This window comes from Scyliorhinus torazame, chromosome 16 (genome assembly GCF_047496885.1).
Source record: "Scyliorhinus torazame isolate Kashiwa2021f chromosome 16, sScyTor2.1, whole genome shotgun sequence".
In the NCBI taxonomy this organism is placed as follows: Eukaryota; Metazoa; Chordata; class Chondrichthyes; order Carcharhiniformes; family Scyliorhinidae; genus Scyliorhinus; species Scyliorhinus torazame.
The window spans coordinates 159,595,088-159,615,272 of record NC_092722.1 but is presented as its reverse complement, the minus strand read 5'-3'; the positions used below and the strand labels follow the sequence as shown (position 1 = coordinate 159,615,272).

General features: G+C 46.0%; 1 protein-coding gene across 4 annotated transcripts in view; it reads left to right on the top strand.

Annotated features, from left to right (window-relative positions):
* btbd16 (BTB (POZ) domain containing 16) overlaps positions 1 to 20,185 on the top strand; it is a 193,668-nt gene that overhangs the window by 19,494 nt on the left and 153,989 nt on the right. For all 4 annotated transcript variants that reach the window (XM_072479309.1, XM_072479308.1, XM_072479306.1 and 1 more), the window contains exons 3-4: positions 8,184 to 8,334; positions 12,867 to 13,014. In XM_072479309.1, the coding sequence (XP_072335410.1) occupies positions 8,184 to 8,334; positions 12,867 to 13,014 (299 nt within the window). The remainder of the gene's footprint in view (positions 1 to 8,183; positions 8,335 to 12,866; positions 13,015 to 20,185) is intronic.

Genomic DNA, 20,185 nt, shown 5'->3' with positions numbered 1-20,185 from the left:
CTTCAAAAAAATGGCAGCACAGTGGTTGGCACTGCTGCCTCATAGCACCAGGGACCCAGCTTTGATTCCTACCACTGGTGACTGTCTGTGTGGACTTTGCACATTCTCCCTGTATCTGCATGGATTTTCCCCCGGGTGCACCAGTTTCCCCCAAAGATGTGCAGGTTAGGTGGATTTGCCATGCTAAATTGCCCCTTAATGTCCAAAGGTTAGGCTGGATTACTGGGATAGGGCAAGGGATTGGGCCTAGGTGGGGTGGTCTTTTAAAGGGTCGGTGCTGACTTGGTGGGCCGAATGACCGCCTCCTGCACTGTAGGGATCAAGGGTTCTATGATTCATGGGAATGCAGATGGACTCTCCCAACTACCCTGAACATTGTCTCCTCTGGGGAATGAGCGTATATTTCCACCATCATTAGGAAAATGTGTCTTAAATTAATTAAATGAAGTCCACTGTGGTATTGTAAGGATGAAGGAGATGGCCAGGAGCTATTTTTGGTGGCCGGGCCTAGATGCCGAAATTGAGGAGAATGTATGAATGTGTTCATCTTGCGCAGAAGTGCAGAACCTGCCGTCATTAGCCTGACTGCACCTGTGTGAATGGCCAAAAGATGTCTGGCAATGGGTGCATGTTGATTATGCCGGACTGTTTGAAGGGTGAATGTACCTCATTCTAGTTGATGCTCACTCAAAATATGAAGGTAAGACGTAGATCAACATTTGGTGACTAGAAACAATCTGCCAGAGGCAGACCCAACAGCGAGTCTAAATCAAGCTATGCCAAGTGACGACCTGGACCTTCCCGAAAACCTGACACTAATCGAACTAACTGGGGAAAGCAGTACCTCAGTTGAGAATCATACACCAAGTCTGTCGACTCCGATTAAGATGACCCTAGACGATGTCCAAACTAAGTCAAAGACACCAGAGTAATAATAATTTTTATTATTGTCACAAGTAGACTTACATTAACACTGCAATGAAGTTACTATGAAAATCCCCTAGTTGCCACACTATGATGCCTGTTCGGGTGCACAGAGGGAGAATTCAGAATGTCTAATTCACCTAACAAGCAAGTCTTTCAGAACTTGTGGGAGGAAACAGGAGCACCTGGAGGAAGTCCACGCAGACACGGGCAGAATGTGCAGACTCGACAGTGATCCAAGCCAGGAATTGAACCCTGGTCCCTGGCGCTGTGAAGCAATAGTGCCAACAACTGTGCTACCGTGCCGCCTTTGCAACAAGCACAAAAAGGCTGAAGTTCTCCTCAAACCACAGAAAAAGAATGATGGCTTCCGACTTGTCTGACGTTTGACTGTCGTTGATTGATCTTTAATGTTATACTGTTTAATGTACCACGGACCTTTGATTTAAAGGAGTGGAAAATGTATATTTATGGTATTTCTCGTGTTTCCTCACTAGCAGCCTGACAGTGGAACAGGTCCATTTTAAGAGACCGATGATGAAAATGAAAATCACTTATTGTCACGAGTAGGCTTCAATGAAGTCACTGTGAAAAGCCCCTAGTCACCACATTCCGGTGCCTGTTTGGGGAGGCTGGTACGGGAATTGAACCGTGCTGCTGGCCTGCCTTGGTCTACTTTAAGATGATGATGTCACTGGTCTTTTGGGTGGCAAACGGGCAGCGTGACATTGCAACATAGTGTTAATATCTTCTAGTAAAGCTCTTTGTTTGAACATCTCTTCCTGCAGGCTCCATCTTGAATCCACCATAATAGGATCCTTAGGAGGCTTGCTGAGAGGTTATTTTGCTTTGTGGGAGAGACTAGGACCAGAGAGCATAATCTCAGAGTAAGGGGTTGCCCAGAGATGAGGAGGAATTGCATCCCTCAGAGGGTAGTGAATCTGTGGAATTCTTCACCACAAGAATGCTGTGGAGCAGTGATGGGCATCCTAGGCTAGTGAGGGGGCCACATGAGTGGCCCGCCCTCATCTCAGTGGGCCGCAAGATTGAAATTGGCCATTTGCAGTAACCATGACCCCATGAATAAGATTGAATGCATATGTCATAACCAGTTGCAGAAGATGCTTAAATAATCATTCATATATTAATAGAACCTGTCATCAACTTCAAATTCCGAAACAAACAAAATATTTCTGCTTACCTTATCTACATTAATGCGGCTTCTGGTTGGATTTGTCCTGTGTTTTTATGGCTTCTTTCGGATTTGAAAACTGTCGAGCACGTTTGGCAGAACCTATCGGAAAGTTAGTCATGTGAGAGGAATGTGTTTCATAATGTTCTTAATATTTTTTTTGGAATTGCTATCACCTCATTGCAAATTAAGCATAATGGTCTCCCTTTCTGATCAGTAACAAAATTATTCAGCTCCCAACTCATTCTGTGCTCATCACTGAATTTTCTCTTTTTTGGCTACTTCTTCTTCCTCTGCACTTTTGATTTTGCACTTGATTCTCTTTTTTCACCAAGCCACTTCAACACAAAGTGATCCATTAGGCAAGGGAAAAGATATAACCACCAAAAAAGTAATATCAAAAAGGAACACAACCTCCAACACGTGCTCTGTACGCAGAATTCACTGGGAATGCTGTTTGAACTGTGTCGACTCTAGCAGCGTGATCCCGCCATGAGCGAGCAGTGCAATCCCACCATTGGGTATCAGCACAATCCCACCTTGAGCTAGCAGCGCAATCCCGCCATTGGGTCGCAGCGCAATGCCTGGGCATGGGCAATAGTCAACATGTCGAACTCAGAACCATGATGGACTGCATGCAGCCCAGGGCCGCAGGTTGCCCACCATTGCTTAAGTATGTTCAAGGCTGAGATGGACAGATTTTTAATCAGTAAGAGACTCGAGGGTTATGGGGATAAGGCGGGAAAGTGGAGTTGAGGGTTATCATATCAGATCCGTCATGATCTTGTTGATAGGTGGAGCGGATGCCATAAGCTGAACGGCTTACTTATGTCCCTATTTCTTATGGTATTATGGTCTAAATGACATATGGTATATTTACATCAATCCCTTTTTTCTAAACCTTGGGAACCTTGTTTAATAGATGCTGGCAACCTTCTTGTAATAGGTTACTGGCCATTCCTAAGATATAAGCTGTCCAGGAAGTGCCAGCAGTTTGTTCAATCATGAGGAGCTTCACAGTCCACCTGTACTCACTGGAAATCTACAGAAGTGGCTTTCCAGGAATGGTCACTTGATTGTCATGAGTAACAAGAACCCAGGATCTTTCTCTTTTCTTTCCAATACCAAATATATTATTCCAATTGCAATCACAGCTGAGGTCAGTCATTTCAACATTGACCAAGAAACAAGAAATATTCCTGGTCCATATGGCTCTGTGCCACTCAAGGTATTGCTTTTATCCTTGATGCACTATGGGATCCAGTTCCTTTCGCACGTGCTGAGTGTCATGATATTCAAACACACACATCATGATAGACACACCAACAGACAAATCAGAACACACAACACCACAACCAATGACAGAAAGATATAAAAGCACAGACACGACCCCCGGTGGTCAGTATTAGCTGCAGAGGAGGACCAGGACAGATCTACTACACGACACACTCAGGGAGACAGCACGTGCAGAGTATCCAGAACGAACTGTATTATAAGAGTTAAAATAAAATAGAGTTGTACCACATACAACTGTGTTGGCTCATCTGTGCACCAGAGCACCCAACACCACATGGTACAGGAGTGGATCGATACCTGCCGGCATACCTCAGTGTACACAGACAACCAGCAGTGCCCAGGCAAAATGATAGAGCTCCCGGTTCCGCAGCCGCTCCAGTGCCACGGCGACCTCCGCGAAAACTGGCGGCGATTCCGGCAAGTGTTCGAATTGTTCCTGGTGGCAGCTGAACTCCAAGACCTGGATGATAGCGAAAAAATTGAATTTCTCCTCACCATCGCCGGTGCAAGGGCAAGAGAAATATTCACAAGGTTCAGGTTCTTCAGGAGGCAGCAAAGGTACGATTACCAGGCAGTCCTGGACAAATTCTCCAAGTACTGTGAAGAAAACGCAATCCAATCGGCAAGTAAAGGTAAGAAAAGCTGCAGTACTCACCTCGTGGCTGGGATCCCGGAGCCCGAATTCCCAGAGGCCGAAATCCCGGGCCTGAGAGAGGGCTGGGTCGAGGTCGGCGGCCATCTTGCTAAAGGTATCACGCTAGCACAGTTGCGCGAGCAGTGCGCAGAACCGGAAGTTTCGTTTGCGCATGCGCGAGATGCTGCGCATGCGCAGTCAAGAAAACGGCCATCGGTAAAGGAACAGCGATCTGAGCATGCGCAGTCGCTTCCTACGTGCTACATACCGAGCGTCAGGATGTCAGAGGCCCCAGACTGCACCAATTTAAAGGGGAAACGTCCCAAATCCAATTTAAAAGGGAAACGTCCCAAATCAAAAAAACAAAAATCTGTTAAAGCTGTAAAACAACCTTCCCTCACCTGGAATGACAGCACATTGCCGCAAATTGACCCAGGAGATGAATTTGACCTCCGAAGAACCCTCCGACAAGCAGTTACCTACGCACAAGCCGATGATTCCGACCTCAAATACTTCGATGATGATCTTTACAGTGTTTCCGGACCTCGCGAGCCCAATGATAGCTCCGTGGTCCTATACGACTATGACTCGGACGAACCTTTTGTGTTGCACATTGGCGGCCCCCACATTGAATCCGACGCAGATGCGGATTCATTTTTCGGATTTGAGGATCTTCAATCCAGCAGATATGACGTTCCAACTTATCAGTACCGGATGATGCTGCAGCCTGACATTAACAGACAGGGAGCGCTGCAAGCACACGGAGAGCGCCCTGCTGCCACACAGAGCGTGGTCCACGTCCCGCTCAACGTTCCCGACTCTATGAAAGAAGACATGCAAGACTCCAGAGCGCAGTCCTCGCATGAACCAGAAGTGACTCCAGCGTCACAAGCCTCCACAGCAAGCTCGTGGACAGACTCCACAATTGCAGAAACGCAAGACTCCAGAGCGCAGTCCTTGCACGAACAAGAAGTGACTCCAGTGTCACAAGCCTCCACAGAGAGCTCGTGGACAGCCTCCACGATAGAAGCAACGCAAGACTCCAATGTGCAGTCCTTGCAGGAACAAGACCATAAGGGTCTAGCAACCTCTCCTGACCAACCAGCGGCAGATGATGCAAGTCTGCCATGCTCACGTGAACAGCAAGAAGGCTATAACAGCCTACCATGCTCCACTACACAGCAGCATGACCATGACGGTCTCTCATGCTACAATGAAGGGCACAGCGCTGAAGACTGTTCAAGCCCAACTGAAGACAAGCCAAAGGAATCGCCTCGTCCAAGCCCGAAGAAAAAAGGTTTATGCGCTGACCTTCAGGATCATTATAGCCGAACAGAGATTAATAATGCTGCACGGCCACAGAAGGATGCTGAGGATTTGCTAAAGAAATTAATTGAATGTTTAACTTGCAAGGAGCAGACTGAGAATTGCCAGTGTTTTAGTACGGATCGAGAAAATGGACAAGACATTGATCCTCAGGTAATGGAAATAACACAACCTGAATCATATCTACAGCAGGGACAAATGTCTCCCTTCAACACAACGCCGCATATTCCCAACTTCGGAGACCAGCAGTTAGTCAGTAATGACTCTTCAAACCTTGAGGGGAACATTAATTGCATTGAACCTATACACACTCCACTGATAAATGAGCAGAACATTGGAGCAAGAATCCTGAGGACACCGACATCGAGTAGCCAGATAACAAATTTAAAACCCACAGCAGTTTCACGTGAACCAAGTGTGCTTTCCACTAATGGTGAAGATGCAGATAAGGTCGACCCGATTATCCATTGTACCACACTAACCCCAGTGATTAAGCAGTTATGTATGGGGAGTATAATGTGGGCAATTGAGAACAGTAAAAGAGAGACTGTGACCATGCCAGTCCCAGCAAAATCAGACCCAGAGACCATGAAGGCATGTACATTAGACAAAGATACATATGAGGTACCTGAGAAGAAAAGTGAAACGGAATGTTCTTTGGAAAATAGTACAATGTCGATAGAAACATTGGATCCTATATTAGAGACCATACATATGGGAGAATTTGGGGGTAAGAAACAAGGTTCTGCAATGTCTGGGGGAAGATTTAAAATTCCAAAGAAGAAAAGCCCAAATGAAGGACAACGGCAAGACAATGACAGTCCACCGACATGGTGTGCACCACCAGATGAAAACTCTGACAATTTACCCAACCCTAGTGAACAGCAAGCTGCTAATGAGGATCTATCCACGGGATGTGAGACGAGTGACGACAGCATCCCACTTCCCATGCAAAAGGTGCAAGGTGACAGACCTCGCCTAGTGCGTACCGAGGCACTCGACGATCACGGTGGGACCACTGACGACTGCGGTGGCGGCTCACCGCTTCCACCCTCGATGGCTCGAGCCTCTCCACTGGTTGGTGCATTCCTGCATGCTCCGACTCCAGAAGTGCAGCTTCAGGGAATCTCGGCTGCCTCCAGTGAACCTGTTGGGACTCCGGACGGGGGGCATCGACGGAAGGCAGACCGGACTCCAGATGGGGAGCAGCCAAGCGCCGACTCTGATTTGCGCACGCCAGACCTTGCTCCGGACGGGCGGTGTCGCGGCCTCGGTGATGGCACGCTCAGGGTGACGGCGGATGCCACGGCGACAGGGAATGGATCGCGTGGCAGTCCCACTGGGTCGGCAGTGGCAACCAGCACCGGCGGTCCAAGATGGACACACCAATTCGCGCCATCGCCAGACGTTGATGCGAGCAACAATTCTCTCTCCAAGGCGACATGCTTCGACGTTTCTCTGCGGAGTCGCCCTTCTGGCACAGCAGGTGGCCGGAACCAGCGTGCACGGTCTCGGCCAACTTCCACATCTGGCACCGTCATCGCCTTGCATGATATTAGTGATGGTGCTACTTCGATGGCAACGACCCATCGGCTACAAGATGCCGTCCACCACAAACATAAAAAGAAAACAGACTCCACCTTGTTCCTGGCATGCAGGGCGGATGGATTGGTGCGTAGGCGCAATCAGCGAGCTTTGCGCCGCCTTCCACGCTCGCAACTGAACCGTACGCACACGCCGGATCCTCCACTGGTTCCCAAGGATGACTTCGTGGAGATGCCACGGATCATGCCCCTTCCATCGCCACCAGAACCAAACCACAGCCAAGGCAACAATAACAAAGATGTTGAATGTTATATTTGCACGAATGAAAAACCAAGCACTGCACGAAGTACAACAAATGGTAAAGTAGAGACTTCGGCAACAGCATCACCTCCAACAGTCCAAGGTGAACCAGTGTGACCACAAATCTCCACAGCTGAACCGGCTTGAGGACCAGCCCATTCTTGAGGCGGTCACCCATTAGACGGGACTTATAACGCTGTTCATACGTTCAAAAAGTCAAACACTTCTGTATTATAACCTGTTGTTGTTTATTGTTCCAGATATCGTCTGACCGGACCACTGTTCAAGTTTTTTTTCTCTCGCATCCATGTTTTGTTATGGTACAACCTTGTTAGTGTGACGCACCCGACATCGCCCCATGTAAATAGTTACGTCATATACACATGCTGTACACAACACACACACACACTCTTAGATGCACTCACGACACAATTATATTTATAACCACGTAGGCACATATCTTTGTAAAAAGGGGGGATGTCATGATATTCAAACACACACATCATGATAGACACACCAACAGACAAATCAGAACACACAACACCACAACCAATGACAGAAAGATATAAAAGCACAGACACGACCCCCGGTGGTCAGTATTAACTGCAGAGGAGGGCCAGGACAGATCTACTACACGACACACTCAGGGAGACAGCACGTGCAGAGTATCCAGAACGAACTGTATTATAAGAGTTAAAATAAAATAGAGTTGTACCACATACAACTGTGTTGGCTCATCTGTGCACCAGAGCACCCAACACCACACTGAGAACTTACTTATTGTTCAGCAAAACATGAGAATTGTTGGCACAAAATATAAATCGACAAAACAAAAACCCAAGTTTTGTTATCTTTCCTAACCAAGTGGAATTTGTTAGTTCTTATTATGTATTGATGCCAGGATGATTATTTTGCAATTTTGTATTCAGATAACATCCTGCTGAATATTTTCTCCTTGCTATCCAGATTTCGCTACCTGAAAAAGTACGAACACAAGCTGGCATCACTAATCGTTTTCAGATAACAAAGCATTTGGGCTCTGATTTGTTGGGTAGAGCACAGGCTTCAAGAGCAATTCAAGTCTGCTTCAATGAGACATTGCAAAAAATATTGACAGGTGAGATAGCGCTGGAATGGGAGACTTCTGTTTACTTTTAACTGAGAGATAGGGGTATTGAGCTTGAGTACTCAATGCAGGTTCAGAACATGGTTGCACGCCTATGGCTTGTTCTGCCCAACATGAATTGATCAAATAGCTAAGCAATGCAGGTTCAGAACATGGCACCACACCTATGACTGGTTCTGAACAACATGAATTGATCAAATGGTTAAGCGAGTTGCTACAGTCAAATCTGAGTGATTATTCCACATATACGGTAAAGGAGTTTTTTAGCAAAGGCGAAACACAACCTGCATGTTGACAGCAATATCATGTATATATGCTCATTCAACATTATGAGCCTATTCACTAATGTATTACTCGGGGCAGCACAGTAGCACAGTGGTTAGCACTGTTGCTTCACAGCACCAGGGTCCCAGGTTCGATTCCTGCTTGGGTCACTGTCTGTGCGGGATCAGCACGTTCTCCCCGTGTCTGTGTGGGTTTCCTCCGGGTGCCCCGGTTTCCTCCCACAAGTCCCGAAAGACGTGCTGTTAGGTGGATTGGACATTCTGAGTTCTCCCTCTATGAACCTGAACATGCAGCGGGATGTGGCGACTCAGGGATTTTTACAGTAACTTCATTGCAGTGTTAATGACAATAATAACGATCATCGATTTATCAGGGAAGCGACAGAGCTTTTCTCTGTCTCACTATATCATGGCAATCTAGATTTGGCACCATTTTCTGAATCTATTATTTGAACTTATGAAAGTAGCAATTTGCATGGTTGAATTCATCTTCAATGGCATGTATGCCCAAATAAATGGTGTTGCCACAAGTTCCTCTCTGGGGCCAACATTCCTTAACATTTTCATTGGCTTTCATGAGAAACATGTTTTCAATGCAATGGCCCCCTTCCCTTTGGATATTTCCGATATGTGGATGACACATTTGCTATATATGAATCTACAGCAGTACGTAAGAATTTCCTTACATACCTTAATGCGCTCCATCCCACGCTCAAATTCACCCTCATATTGGAGCTGTGTGACAAACTCCCTCGACATGCTAGTTGAGAAATCCACCAATGAATTCTCTACCACAATCTGCCACAAGCCCATCCTCACTGATCACGTTGGGATTCCTACAGCTCCACGCGCTACAAGATTGGCCTGATCGGCAATCCTATAAAAATAGGGCCTGAGATGTTTTCTCATTGTGCAGATTTGATACAGAAATAGGGCACATCAAAGATACCGTTTGAAATAATGGCTACCCCTATCAGATCGCTGTATATCGTATATACTCATGAATGGGCCGAAGGTCACCACTTTTGGACTTGAAAAGTGCCCAGTCTACCTCAAAATACCCTGTAAGTAACAAATGAGCATCAGGTTGCAGTTTCACACTGCTATTATGCAGTTGCAACATGAGTGGTGTTTTCCAGTACCTCTGCCTACCTGGTAATGTGGTATATTAATTTTAGTGTGTTGCCATGCCAGCCACATGGGCTGTACTTCTCAATGACTGGAAGATAATATCTAACAGCACGTCCCTTTCACAGTTCATAATAGTCTGAGTGCAAACCGTAATCAACCCATGCTTGCAAAATTCTGATTATAATGGATTGACCTGATCCTGCGATTGGACAGTGTTTGCTCAACAATTGTGATGTGCTAACAATTACACCAACAAACAGTTGGTCTCACAGTGTAGCTCACTTACACTTGCTAGAAGCTATATAGATTCCAATGCAGGAACAGTGCTCTGCAGGCAAAACGAATACATCCAGACATTGCACCATTTTTGATTAAACAAAAGCATGATGGACAATAGTCCATGTGTGTTCACCATTTGACCAATCAGGGCCAATTTTCCAACCAATCACCACCCCTTTTTCATGCAGTATAACTTGTTCTCTTTGAAATTAGGTATTATTTGTCCTGATGAATGTAAGTATGAAAGCTTTGACAGCATCTCTCTTTTCAGCAATAATCTGAGAGATCATAATGTGTATTAGCAATGATTTTTTTTCTGAATATTGATAAACCTTTTGATCATAGATAAAAACATAGAAATAAGCCATTTGGTCATTGTGCCTGTGTTGGTTCTTTAAAGAGCTTTCCAATTAGTCTTACTCGCCTGTTCTTTATTTTTTAAATTCATTTTGTATGTGATGTGAGCTTCGCTGGCTCAGCCAGCACTTGTTGCCCATCCATAATTACTCCTGAGAAGGTGGTGGTGAGCTGCCTTCTTGAACTGCTGCAGTGTAGGTACATCCACAGCACTGTTAGGGAGGGAGTTCCAGGATTTTGACCCAGCGACATTGAAGGAACCGCGATATATTTCCAAGTCAGGATGGTGAGTGACATGGAGGAGAACCTCCAGGTGTTGGTATTTCCAGGTATCTGCTAACTTATCCTTCTAGATGGTAGTGGTCGGGGTTTGGAAGGTGTTGCCTAAGGAGCCTTGGTGTGTTCCTGCATCTGGTAGATGGTACACACTGCTGCCACTGTGCATCAGTGCTGGATAGAGTGAATGTTTGTGGAAGGGGTACCAATCAAACAGGCTGTTTTGTCCTGGCTGGTGTTGAGCCTCTTGAGTGTTGTTGGAGCTGCTCTTATCCAGGCAAGTAGGGAGTATTCCATCAATCTCCTGATTTGTGCCTTGTAGGTGATGGACAGGCTTTGGGCAGTCAGGAGGTGAGTTACTTGCCTCCAGATTCCTAGCCTTTGACCTGCTCTTGTAACCTCAGTATTTATATGGCTAGTTCAGTTCAGTTTGTGGTCAATGACGACCCTCAGAATGTTGATAGTAGGGAATTCAGCGATGGTAAGGCCATTGAATGTCAAAGGGCAATCGTTTGATTCTCTCTTAAAGAAGATGGTAATTGCCTGGCATTTATGTGGCGCAAATGTTACTTGTCACTTGTCAGCCCAAGCCTGGATATTGTCCAGGTCTTGCTGCATTTGCAAGTGTCTGAGGAGTTGCAAATGGTGCTGAACATTGTGCAGTCATCATTGAACATCCCCACATCTGACCTTATGTTGGAAGGAAGGTCATTGATGAACCAGCTGAAGATGGTTGGGTCCAGGACCCTACCCTGAGGAACTCCTGCAGTGATGTCCTGGGATTGAGATGACTGACCTCCAAAAACCACAACCTTCTTCCTTTGTGCTAGGTATGACTTCAACCAGTGGAGATTTTTTCTCCTATTCCCACTGACTCCAGTTTTGCTAGGGCTCTTTGACGCCACACTTGATCAAATGGTGCCTTGATACCAAGGGCAGTCACTCTTACCTCACTGCTGGAGTTCAGCTCCTATGTCCATATTTGAGCCAAGTCTATAATGGGGTCAGGAACTGAGTGACCCTGATAGAACCCAAGCCGAGTGTCAGGGAGCAGGTTATTGCTAAGTAAGTGCTGCTTGATAGCAATGTGGATGATCCCTACCATCACTTTACTGATGATTGAGAGTAGACTGATAGGATGTAATCGTGCTGCTTTTTGTGTACAGGACATAAGCTGGGCAATTTTACTCATTTTTGGGGAGATGCCAGTGTTGTAGCTGTACTGGAACAGCTTGGCTAGGGGCACCGCATATTCTGGAGCACAAGTTTTCAGTACTATTGCCGGAATATTGTCAGGGCCCATAGCGTTTGCAGTTTCTTGATATCACATGGGGTGAATCGAATTGGCTGAAGGCTGGCTTCTGTGATTCTGAGGACTTCTGGAGGAGACACAGTTGGATAACCCACTCGGCACTTCTGGCTGAAGATTATTACAATTTCTTCAGCCTTGCCTTTTACATTGATTGCTGGGCTCCTCCATCATTGAGGATGGGGATATTTGAGGAGCCTCCCCTTCCTCCAATGAGTTGTTTAATTGTCCACCACCATTCACGGCTGGATGTGGCAGGGCTGCAGAGCTTAGATATAATTTGTTGGTTGTGGAATCGCTTAGCTCTGTCTTATCACTTGCTGCTTATGTTGTTTAGCATGCAAGTAGTTCTGTGTTGTAGCTTCACCAGGTTGACACCTCAATTTTTGATATGCCTGATGATGCTCCTGGCATGCCCTCCTGCACTCTTCATTGAACCAGGGTTGATCCCTGACTTGGTGGATATTGGTAGAGTGGGGGACATGCCTGGCCATGAGGGTTCAGATGGTGGGTGAGTACAATTCTGCTGCTGCCCACAGCGCCTCATGGAAACTCACTCTTAAGTTGTTAGGTAGGTTCTGAATCTATCCCATGTGGGTATTCTCAATGTGAAGATGGGATACTGTGACAATCAGGTTTCTTTAAAGGCAATTGGGACATGGAAATTACTTTCAAAGTGAAGTGATGTGCTTAATGAGTTGAATCTCCTAATGCACTGACATACCTGAAGTACATTTATGAAAAATTGGAAATTTAAGACGACAATAAAATAGAATTGAATGTTCACATAGCCATGAATCTTTGTGAAAAATATGTCATCCCACTTTTTATAAAATGCTCCAGTCTGTCTGAAAATTGTAATAGAAATGATTATTTTGCATCTTCAGCTGATGTTCCTGCTGCCATTTGGAAAATTGAAGAAAATGATCTCTGTTCTTCTCCAACTCAAGTTTCCAGCTGTATGCCCTATCTTCCAAAGTGCTCTTCTATTTCTAAAACTGGAAGTCCAATAAAGCCAGTCTACTATAAAAGGAGGTAAGAATATTGTACTGGAGCTACGTTTTGAAAAAAATAAATAAATAATGGCCTACAAATTAGGACACAACCATTTCTAGACATGCTCCCCTGTGTCTGAATGGCTTAGCATTCTTCAGATTTTGGGTGTTGGGCCTCATTTCAATGGAACAAACGAAGTATGAAAAACTCACTGACGGGGAGGTCTCCACATTTGGGTCACTCTTGCAGCTGCTAACTTTGAATAATTTTGCCCTCTGTCTTCAGCCTTTTCCAGACCACCAACTCACGGCCCTGCAATAGTGACTAAACTTCAATAATTGTTCATTGGCTGTGAAGTGCTTTGTGAAGTTGTGGAAGATGGGCAAGGCATTCTCTCGTATATTTAAACAGTTCAGTTTCTTCTCACTAATTTCCTCTGAGTATCTTATGCAAGTGGCCAATATTCCTTGATAGCTACAACATATATGATATATAGTGGAAGTGGGAATATATGGAGATTGGAAGTGGGAATATTCATAGTGACTCAACCAATAAATATTGTTATGGGCCAGGGCTTAGAAATTCCAGAGTGTATTATGGAGTTCACCTGACCTACAAACCTTATGTTGAATTTGGCTAGGATGAGCACAAAAGACTTCACTGCAGGTGTGATTCATCAGACTTCTTACAAACTTTAATCAAAATAAGGTTTATTCTAAGAATGTAGTTAACATATATATATATATATATACATATATATAAACACAGCAAGAATTTTTTATCAATTACAAAGACACCACACAGCTACAGTAATCTGTGTGCAACACTTAATGAATTCTCCCTTAGCTGTTCCAATTCAATAACAAAATATAATTCAACCAAAACCCCTTTTCAAGGGCGTGGATTAGCACACTGCATTCTCACTTGGATGGGACTGGTCCTTTCCTTGAAATTCTCATCCAGGTCCAACCAGCAGATTCAAACTCCTTCCGGAAAGCAACTTTATATGTAAAGTTACCAAGGCAGTTAGCCATACCCAATGTGCTCTTTACTGGAACAGCTTTTAAAATGAAAACAGAGAAAACTAGAGAAAAACACGTCTTTCGCCTTCTGCAGTCCAAAGCAGTCAAACTGAAACTGAAACCCCCTCTCACCTCACAGCCACAGCCCAATGTGCTACAAGTCAAATCATAAGAGACCAAACCTTTCTTCAAGGGGCACTCACATAACAATATTGCTAGATTATTTGACTGTGGGGGAACAAAGTAGTTCAACCCCATCCTGTTCCACCCAATGTCCATATATTCCCACTTCCAATGTCCATATATTCTCACTTCCAATGTCCATATTTTTCCACTTCCAGTATATATCATATCTGTCATTGTAATCAAAGACTTTAGCTGATCTTTACTCTTGCTAATGCAGAAACACTATCTTTAGGTGGATCAGGCTCAGTCTCGCAGAACATGATCAGGGACGAAATTCTCCAGAAACGGCGCGATGTCCGCCGACTGGCGCCCAAAACAGGGCAAATCAGTCGGGCATCGCGCCGCCCCAAAGGTGCGGAATGCTCGGCATCTTTGGGGGCCGAGCCCCAACCTTAAGTGGCTAGGTCGGCGCCGGACGAATTTCCGCCCCGCCAGCTGGCGCGGAAATGACATCTCCAGGCGGCGCATGCGCGGGAGCGTTAGCGGCCGCTGACGGCATTCCCGTGCATGCGCATTGGAGGGAGTCTCTTCTGCCTCCGCCATGGTGGAGACCGTGGCGGAGGCGGAAGGGAAAGAGTGCCCCCAGGGCACAGGCCCGCCCGCGGATCAGTGGGCCCCGATCGCGGGCCAGGCCACCGTGGGGGCACCCCCCGGGGCCAGATCGCCCCGCATCCCCCCCAGGACCCCGGAGCCCGCCCGCGCCGCCTTGTCCCGCCGGTAAGGTAGGTGGTTTAATCTACGCCAGCGGGACAGGCATTTTAGCGGCGGGACTTCGGCCCATCCGGGCCGGAGAATAGCGCGGGGGGGCCCGCCAACCGGCGCGGCGCGATTCCCGCCCCCACCGAATATCCGGTGCCGGAGACTTCGGCAACCGGCGGGGGCGGGATTCACGGCAGCCCCCGGCGATTCTCCGACCCCGCGGGGGGTCGGAGAATCTCGCCCATGGTGTTCACCCTCCGTAGCGCCTCAGTCCATACCTCCTCCTCCAGTATTGGCTCCAATTCCTCCAACCATTTAGTCGTTACCCCTTTCAACGAACTCAACACTTCCTCTGCGATCTGCTCATCCATACCGAACGTACAGACCTCCTCTTACCCCAACAATGGTTTTCAATAAGGATGATGGCGGCACCACCAGGAACTCCGGAGGCATCCTCCCAACAAACCAAGTATCTGGAGATACCTAAACATGTCGATTTTTTCCATCAATTCCTCCAGGCTGGCGAACCGCCCTTCCAGGAATAAATCACTCACTCTCTCCACCCCTTTCTCTTTCCATGCATCAAAAGTAGCATCCAGCCTTTCTGGCTCAAACAGGTGTGTAGCACAAATGGGAGCCAGTCTTGAGACTGCCCCGAACTTACAATGCTGGCAGAGTTGCCTCCATACTTTTAACATGGATAGCACCACTGAGCTCGCAGAGTACTTTGCTGGTATCAACAAAGGTGGCGCAGTTCCCAATTCCCCCAAGCATGTCCCTCTACATGACCCAGAGCATGGCTTGACTGACTAGGGGCTGTTTAGCACAGGGCTAAATCGCTGGCTTTGAAAGCAGACCAAGGCAGGTCAGCCGCACGGCTCAATTCCCGTACCGGCCTCCCCGAACAGGTGCCGCAATGTGGCGACTAGGGGCTTTTCACAGTAACTTCATTTGAAGCCTACTTGTGACAATAAGCGATTTTCATTCATTTTCATTTCATTCAAACTGGTGCCAGCCCCGGCCCCGGTTTGGGCATCGAAGTGAATTCTCCGCCCGATCGCCGATTACGATATCTGTGACAGGCAACAGAGAATCCAGTTTGAATTGCTATGGCAACATGGTAGCCTTAGCTGCAAAGTGGTCATCAAATCATAGAATGGCACAGAAGGGGTCAATTCAGCCCATTGTGCGTGTGCCAGTTCTCCGCAAGAGCAACTCACTTGATCCCACTCCCCTACTCTGTCCTTGTCGACTTGCAAATTCCTTTCTCCTCAGATATTGTAAGGGTAGCACAGTGATTAGCACTATTGCTTCACAGCGCCAGGGTTTCGGGTTCGATTCCCGGCTTGGGTCACTGTCTGTGTGGAGTCTACACGTTCTCCCCGTGTCTGCGGGGTTTCCTCCGGGTGTTCCGGTTTCCTCCCACAAGTCCCGAAAGACGTGCTGTTAGGTCATTTGGACATCTGTGTACCCGAACAGGCGCCGGAATGTGGCGACTAGGGGCTTTTCACAGTAACTTCATTGCAGTGTTAATGTAAGCCTACTTGTGACCAAAAAGATCATAATGACCCAATTCTCTTTTGAAAGTCACAATTGAATCTGTCTCCATAAAACTCACAGGCAGTGCAATTTAGACCCCAGCAACTTGCTGCATCAAAAAGCTTTTCCTCATGTCACCATTGTTGCTTTTAGCAATCACCTTAAACCCATGTCCTCTGGTGCTTAGAATTGCTTTAAACCTATAGGATTGGCCTAGAGCCTCCAGGAACTGAAGATCATTCTCCAGGGAACTGCTATGTGCAACCGGGAGAAAAATCATCACGGCGTTAAAAAAGACTGGGTTTTCTTTTGTCTTTTTTTTTACATTTCTCTTTACCAAATATAAAAATATTGATATGAGAATAAAAGGCTGTTTGGCTGACAGTCAAATATTATCCAGTTGGGCCTTTTTACTTTCCAGGTGGCACAAAGGTAAAGTCTCCATAGTCCCAGTTGACCATAGGCTGCTTACCCCTGATGCACTATCAATTACCACAAAGACGAGAGTAGTGGAATAATCAAGGCTTTATTGAGCAAAGATGTTGTGCCTCCTGTAGCTGCTACGAGAATGGCTCCACCACCGGTGAACACACACATTTGTACGCCGCCTACTGGGCGCAGCCAGCAGGCAGGGATTTACCCATGTACCTCTAGTATATGTGTCTTACCGTAGTACATATAATACAGCTAGTGGTGACTACCACAACCCCTTTGAGGGGAGAGCTGACTGGTGGTGATTTAATCTGAGGATCAGCACACCTCCGATGAGGGACAAGGTTGAGAAGATGGGGCCTTCATGAATAACCTCAGCGGTTTGGGAATTGAACCCGCGCTGCTGGCCTTGTGAGATAAACCTGCCCCCATCCAATTGGCAGAGAAGGCAATGTGCCACAAGGGTGGATGTGTTGGCCGAGCATGGTAGCACAGTGGTTAGCCCTATAGCTTCACAGTGCCAGGCTCCCAGGTTCAATTCATGGTTTGGGTCACTGTCTGTGCGGAGTCTGCATGGGTTTCCTCTGGGTGCTCCCGTTTCCTCCCACATGTCCCGAAAGATGTGCTGTTAGGTCATTTGGATATTCTGAATTTTCCCTCCGTGTACCTGAACAGGTGCTGGAATGTGGCGATTAGGGGCTTTTTAGTAACTTCATTGCAGTGTTAATATTCGCCTACTTGTGACAATAAGGATTATTTTTTTAAAAATTAATAGTAAGAGCATGGAGAGCAAGCCATGGTGATGACACCTGCGGGCATACATTTAAATGAGTTGACAACCCTACTGGTTCTCAGCACTTCAACAAATGGGTACAGTTTCTCCCTAACTATTCTGTCAAATCTTCCCTCAATCTTCTGTTCTGCAAAGAGAACAGCTGAAGTTCCTCATCTCTGGAACCATTCTTGTGACTCTTTTATGCACTCTCTCTAATGCCTTCACACCCTTCCTAAAGTGTACATAGTACATGGACTTTACAGTACAGAAGGAGGCCATTCGGCCCATTGAGAACCACAACGGCCCTTGGAAAGAGCACCCTACTTAAGCCCACACATCCACCCCATCCCCGTAACCCAGTAACCCCACCCAACCTTTTTTTTTGGACACTTAAGGGCAATTTGGCATGGCCAATCCACCTAACCTGCACATTTTTGGACTGTGGGAGGAAACCGGAGCACCCGAAGAAAACCAACGCAGACACGGGGAGAATATGCTGACTCCGTACAGACAGTGACCCAAGCCGGGAATCAAACCTGGGTCATGGAGCTGTGAAGCAACAGGGCTAACCACTATGCTACCGTGTCGCCCTGTGGTACCCATAATTGGACACTATACCTCAGTTTAGGTCAAATTCATGTTTTATACACGCTTATGAAAAAAAATGAAATGAAAAATGCTGATCATAACTTTTGCTTTTGTATTCTATGCCTATATTCATAAAGGCCAGGATCTCTTATGCTTTATTAACCACTCTCCTCAAACTGTTCTGGCACCTTCAATGACCTTTTCCACACATACTTCAGGTCCCTCTGCTCCTTCATTTCTTTTGGAATTGTATCCTTTGTTTTATAATCCCTTTCCTCATTTTCCTCCCAAAATGAATTGCTTCACATCTCTCCACACTAAATTTCATCTGCTTCACCACCAGCCTGTCTATATCCGCTTGATGTTTATCACTAGCCTTCTCATTGTTGACAATTATGAGGCGGCTACAAAGAATCTGCAAAGATATAGATAGGTTAAATGGGTGGGCAAAAATTTGGAGTTTAGAAGAATAAGAAGTAACCTTATTGAAATATTTAAGATATTGAGGGGACATGTCAGGGTAGATGCTGAGAGGATGTTTCACCTCATGAAAATATAGAACTAGAGGACATAGTTCCAAAATAAAAGGGCTGGATTCTCCGTCCCGCCGTGCCAGGTTTCTGGTTCAACACGCCGGCGGGATGCTCATTTTCGCCGGCTCGTCAATGCGGTTTCCCATTGTGAGGCAGCCCCACGCTGTCGGGAAATCCCCGGGCTGCCGGCAAAACAGAGCATCACGACGGCAGAGAATCCAGCCCAAGGTCTTCCATTTAAGACAGAGGTGAGGAGAAACGATCTCTCAAAGAGTCATTAGTGTTTAGAAGTCTCTTCCTCGCTGAGCAGTGGAGGCTGGGCCATTGAATATATTCAAGGCTGAGTTATACATATTTCTAATTGACAAATGTTTGATTGACATGTCAAGAGTTATGCAGGGAAGGTAGGTAAGTACAGTTGAGTCTACAATCAGATTAGCCATGATTTTATTGAATGGTGGAGAAGTGCTGAGGGGCCAAATGGCTTATCCTGATCCTGTTTCTTACATTTTTATGTTCTAAGTTTTGTGTAATCTGCAAATTTGAGATTGTGCCGTGAACACATGGGCCTTGGGACATTAATATATGTCAAGAAAAGCAAGGGTCTTAACTCTGACCCACTGCAGTTATGGCTATCATTACTATATTCTAAATTTATATAAAGCATCCTTCATAGAAGAACAACCATTCACCACAATTTTCTTTTTTCTGTCAGTCACTCAATTTCATTTGATGCTGCAACTGTCCTTTTTATTCCACAAGTTCAAAAATTGCTCATGTTATGTGGCGCTGTTATGTGGCGCTTTATTAAATTCCTTTTGGATGTCCACATGCACCACATTAGCTGCATTACCCTCGTCCATCCACAGGGTTACCTCATCAAAGAACTCAATCAAACTAATTAAACGTGATTGTCCCTCAACAAATCCATGCCGGCTTTCCTTAATTAATCCAGATTTGCCCGAGTTAATTTGGGAACTTTGCTACCTCTGTGCCAAATTATTGTTTCTAAAAGCACAATCGAGATTTAGCTGAAAGATCTGTAGCTTTGGGTTCATCCTTCGACTCTTTCTTGAACAAGGGTGTAACATTTGCGATTCTCCGATCCTCTGGCACCACCCCCTGTATCTGAGGAGAATTGCACAATTATGGCCAGTGCCTTTGCAATTTTGACACTCACTTCTCTTGGTATGCATGGATGCATTTATCCATCTCATCCTGTCCTGGTGACAGCCTATCTAATACCTCTTATTTAACAATAATAAGCCCATTGAGTGTTCCAACCACATCTTTCATTATGACATTTATTTTAAGAATATACAAAAACTTCACAAATATTACTTGAGATGATTCTTATTCCCAGTTATTTTCTCTACCAGCCACACTGGAGAGTTTACGACTGCCAGAGATATTGGACAAGCTAATGTTTTCTTAAA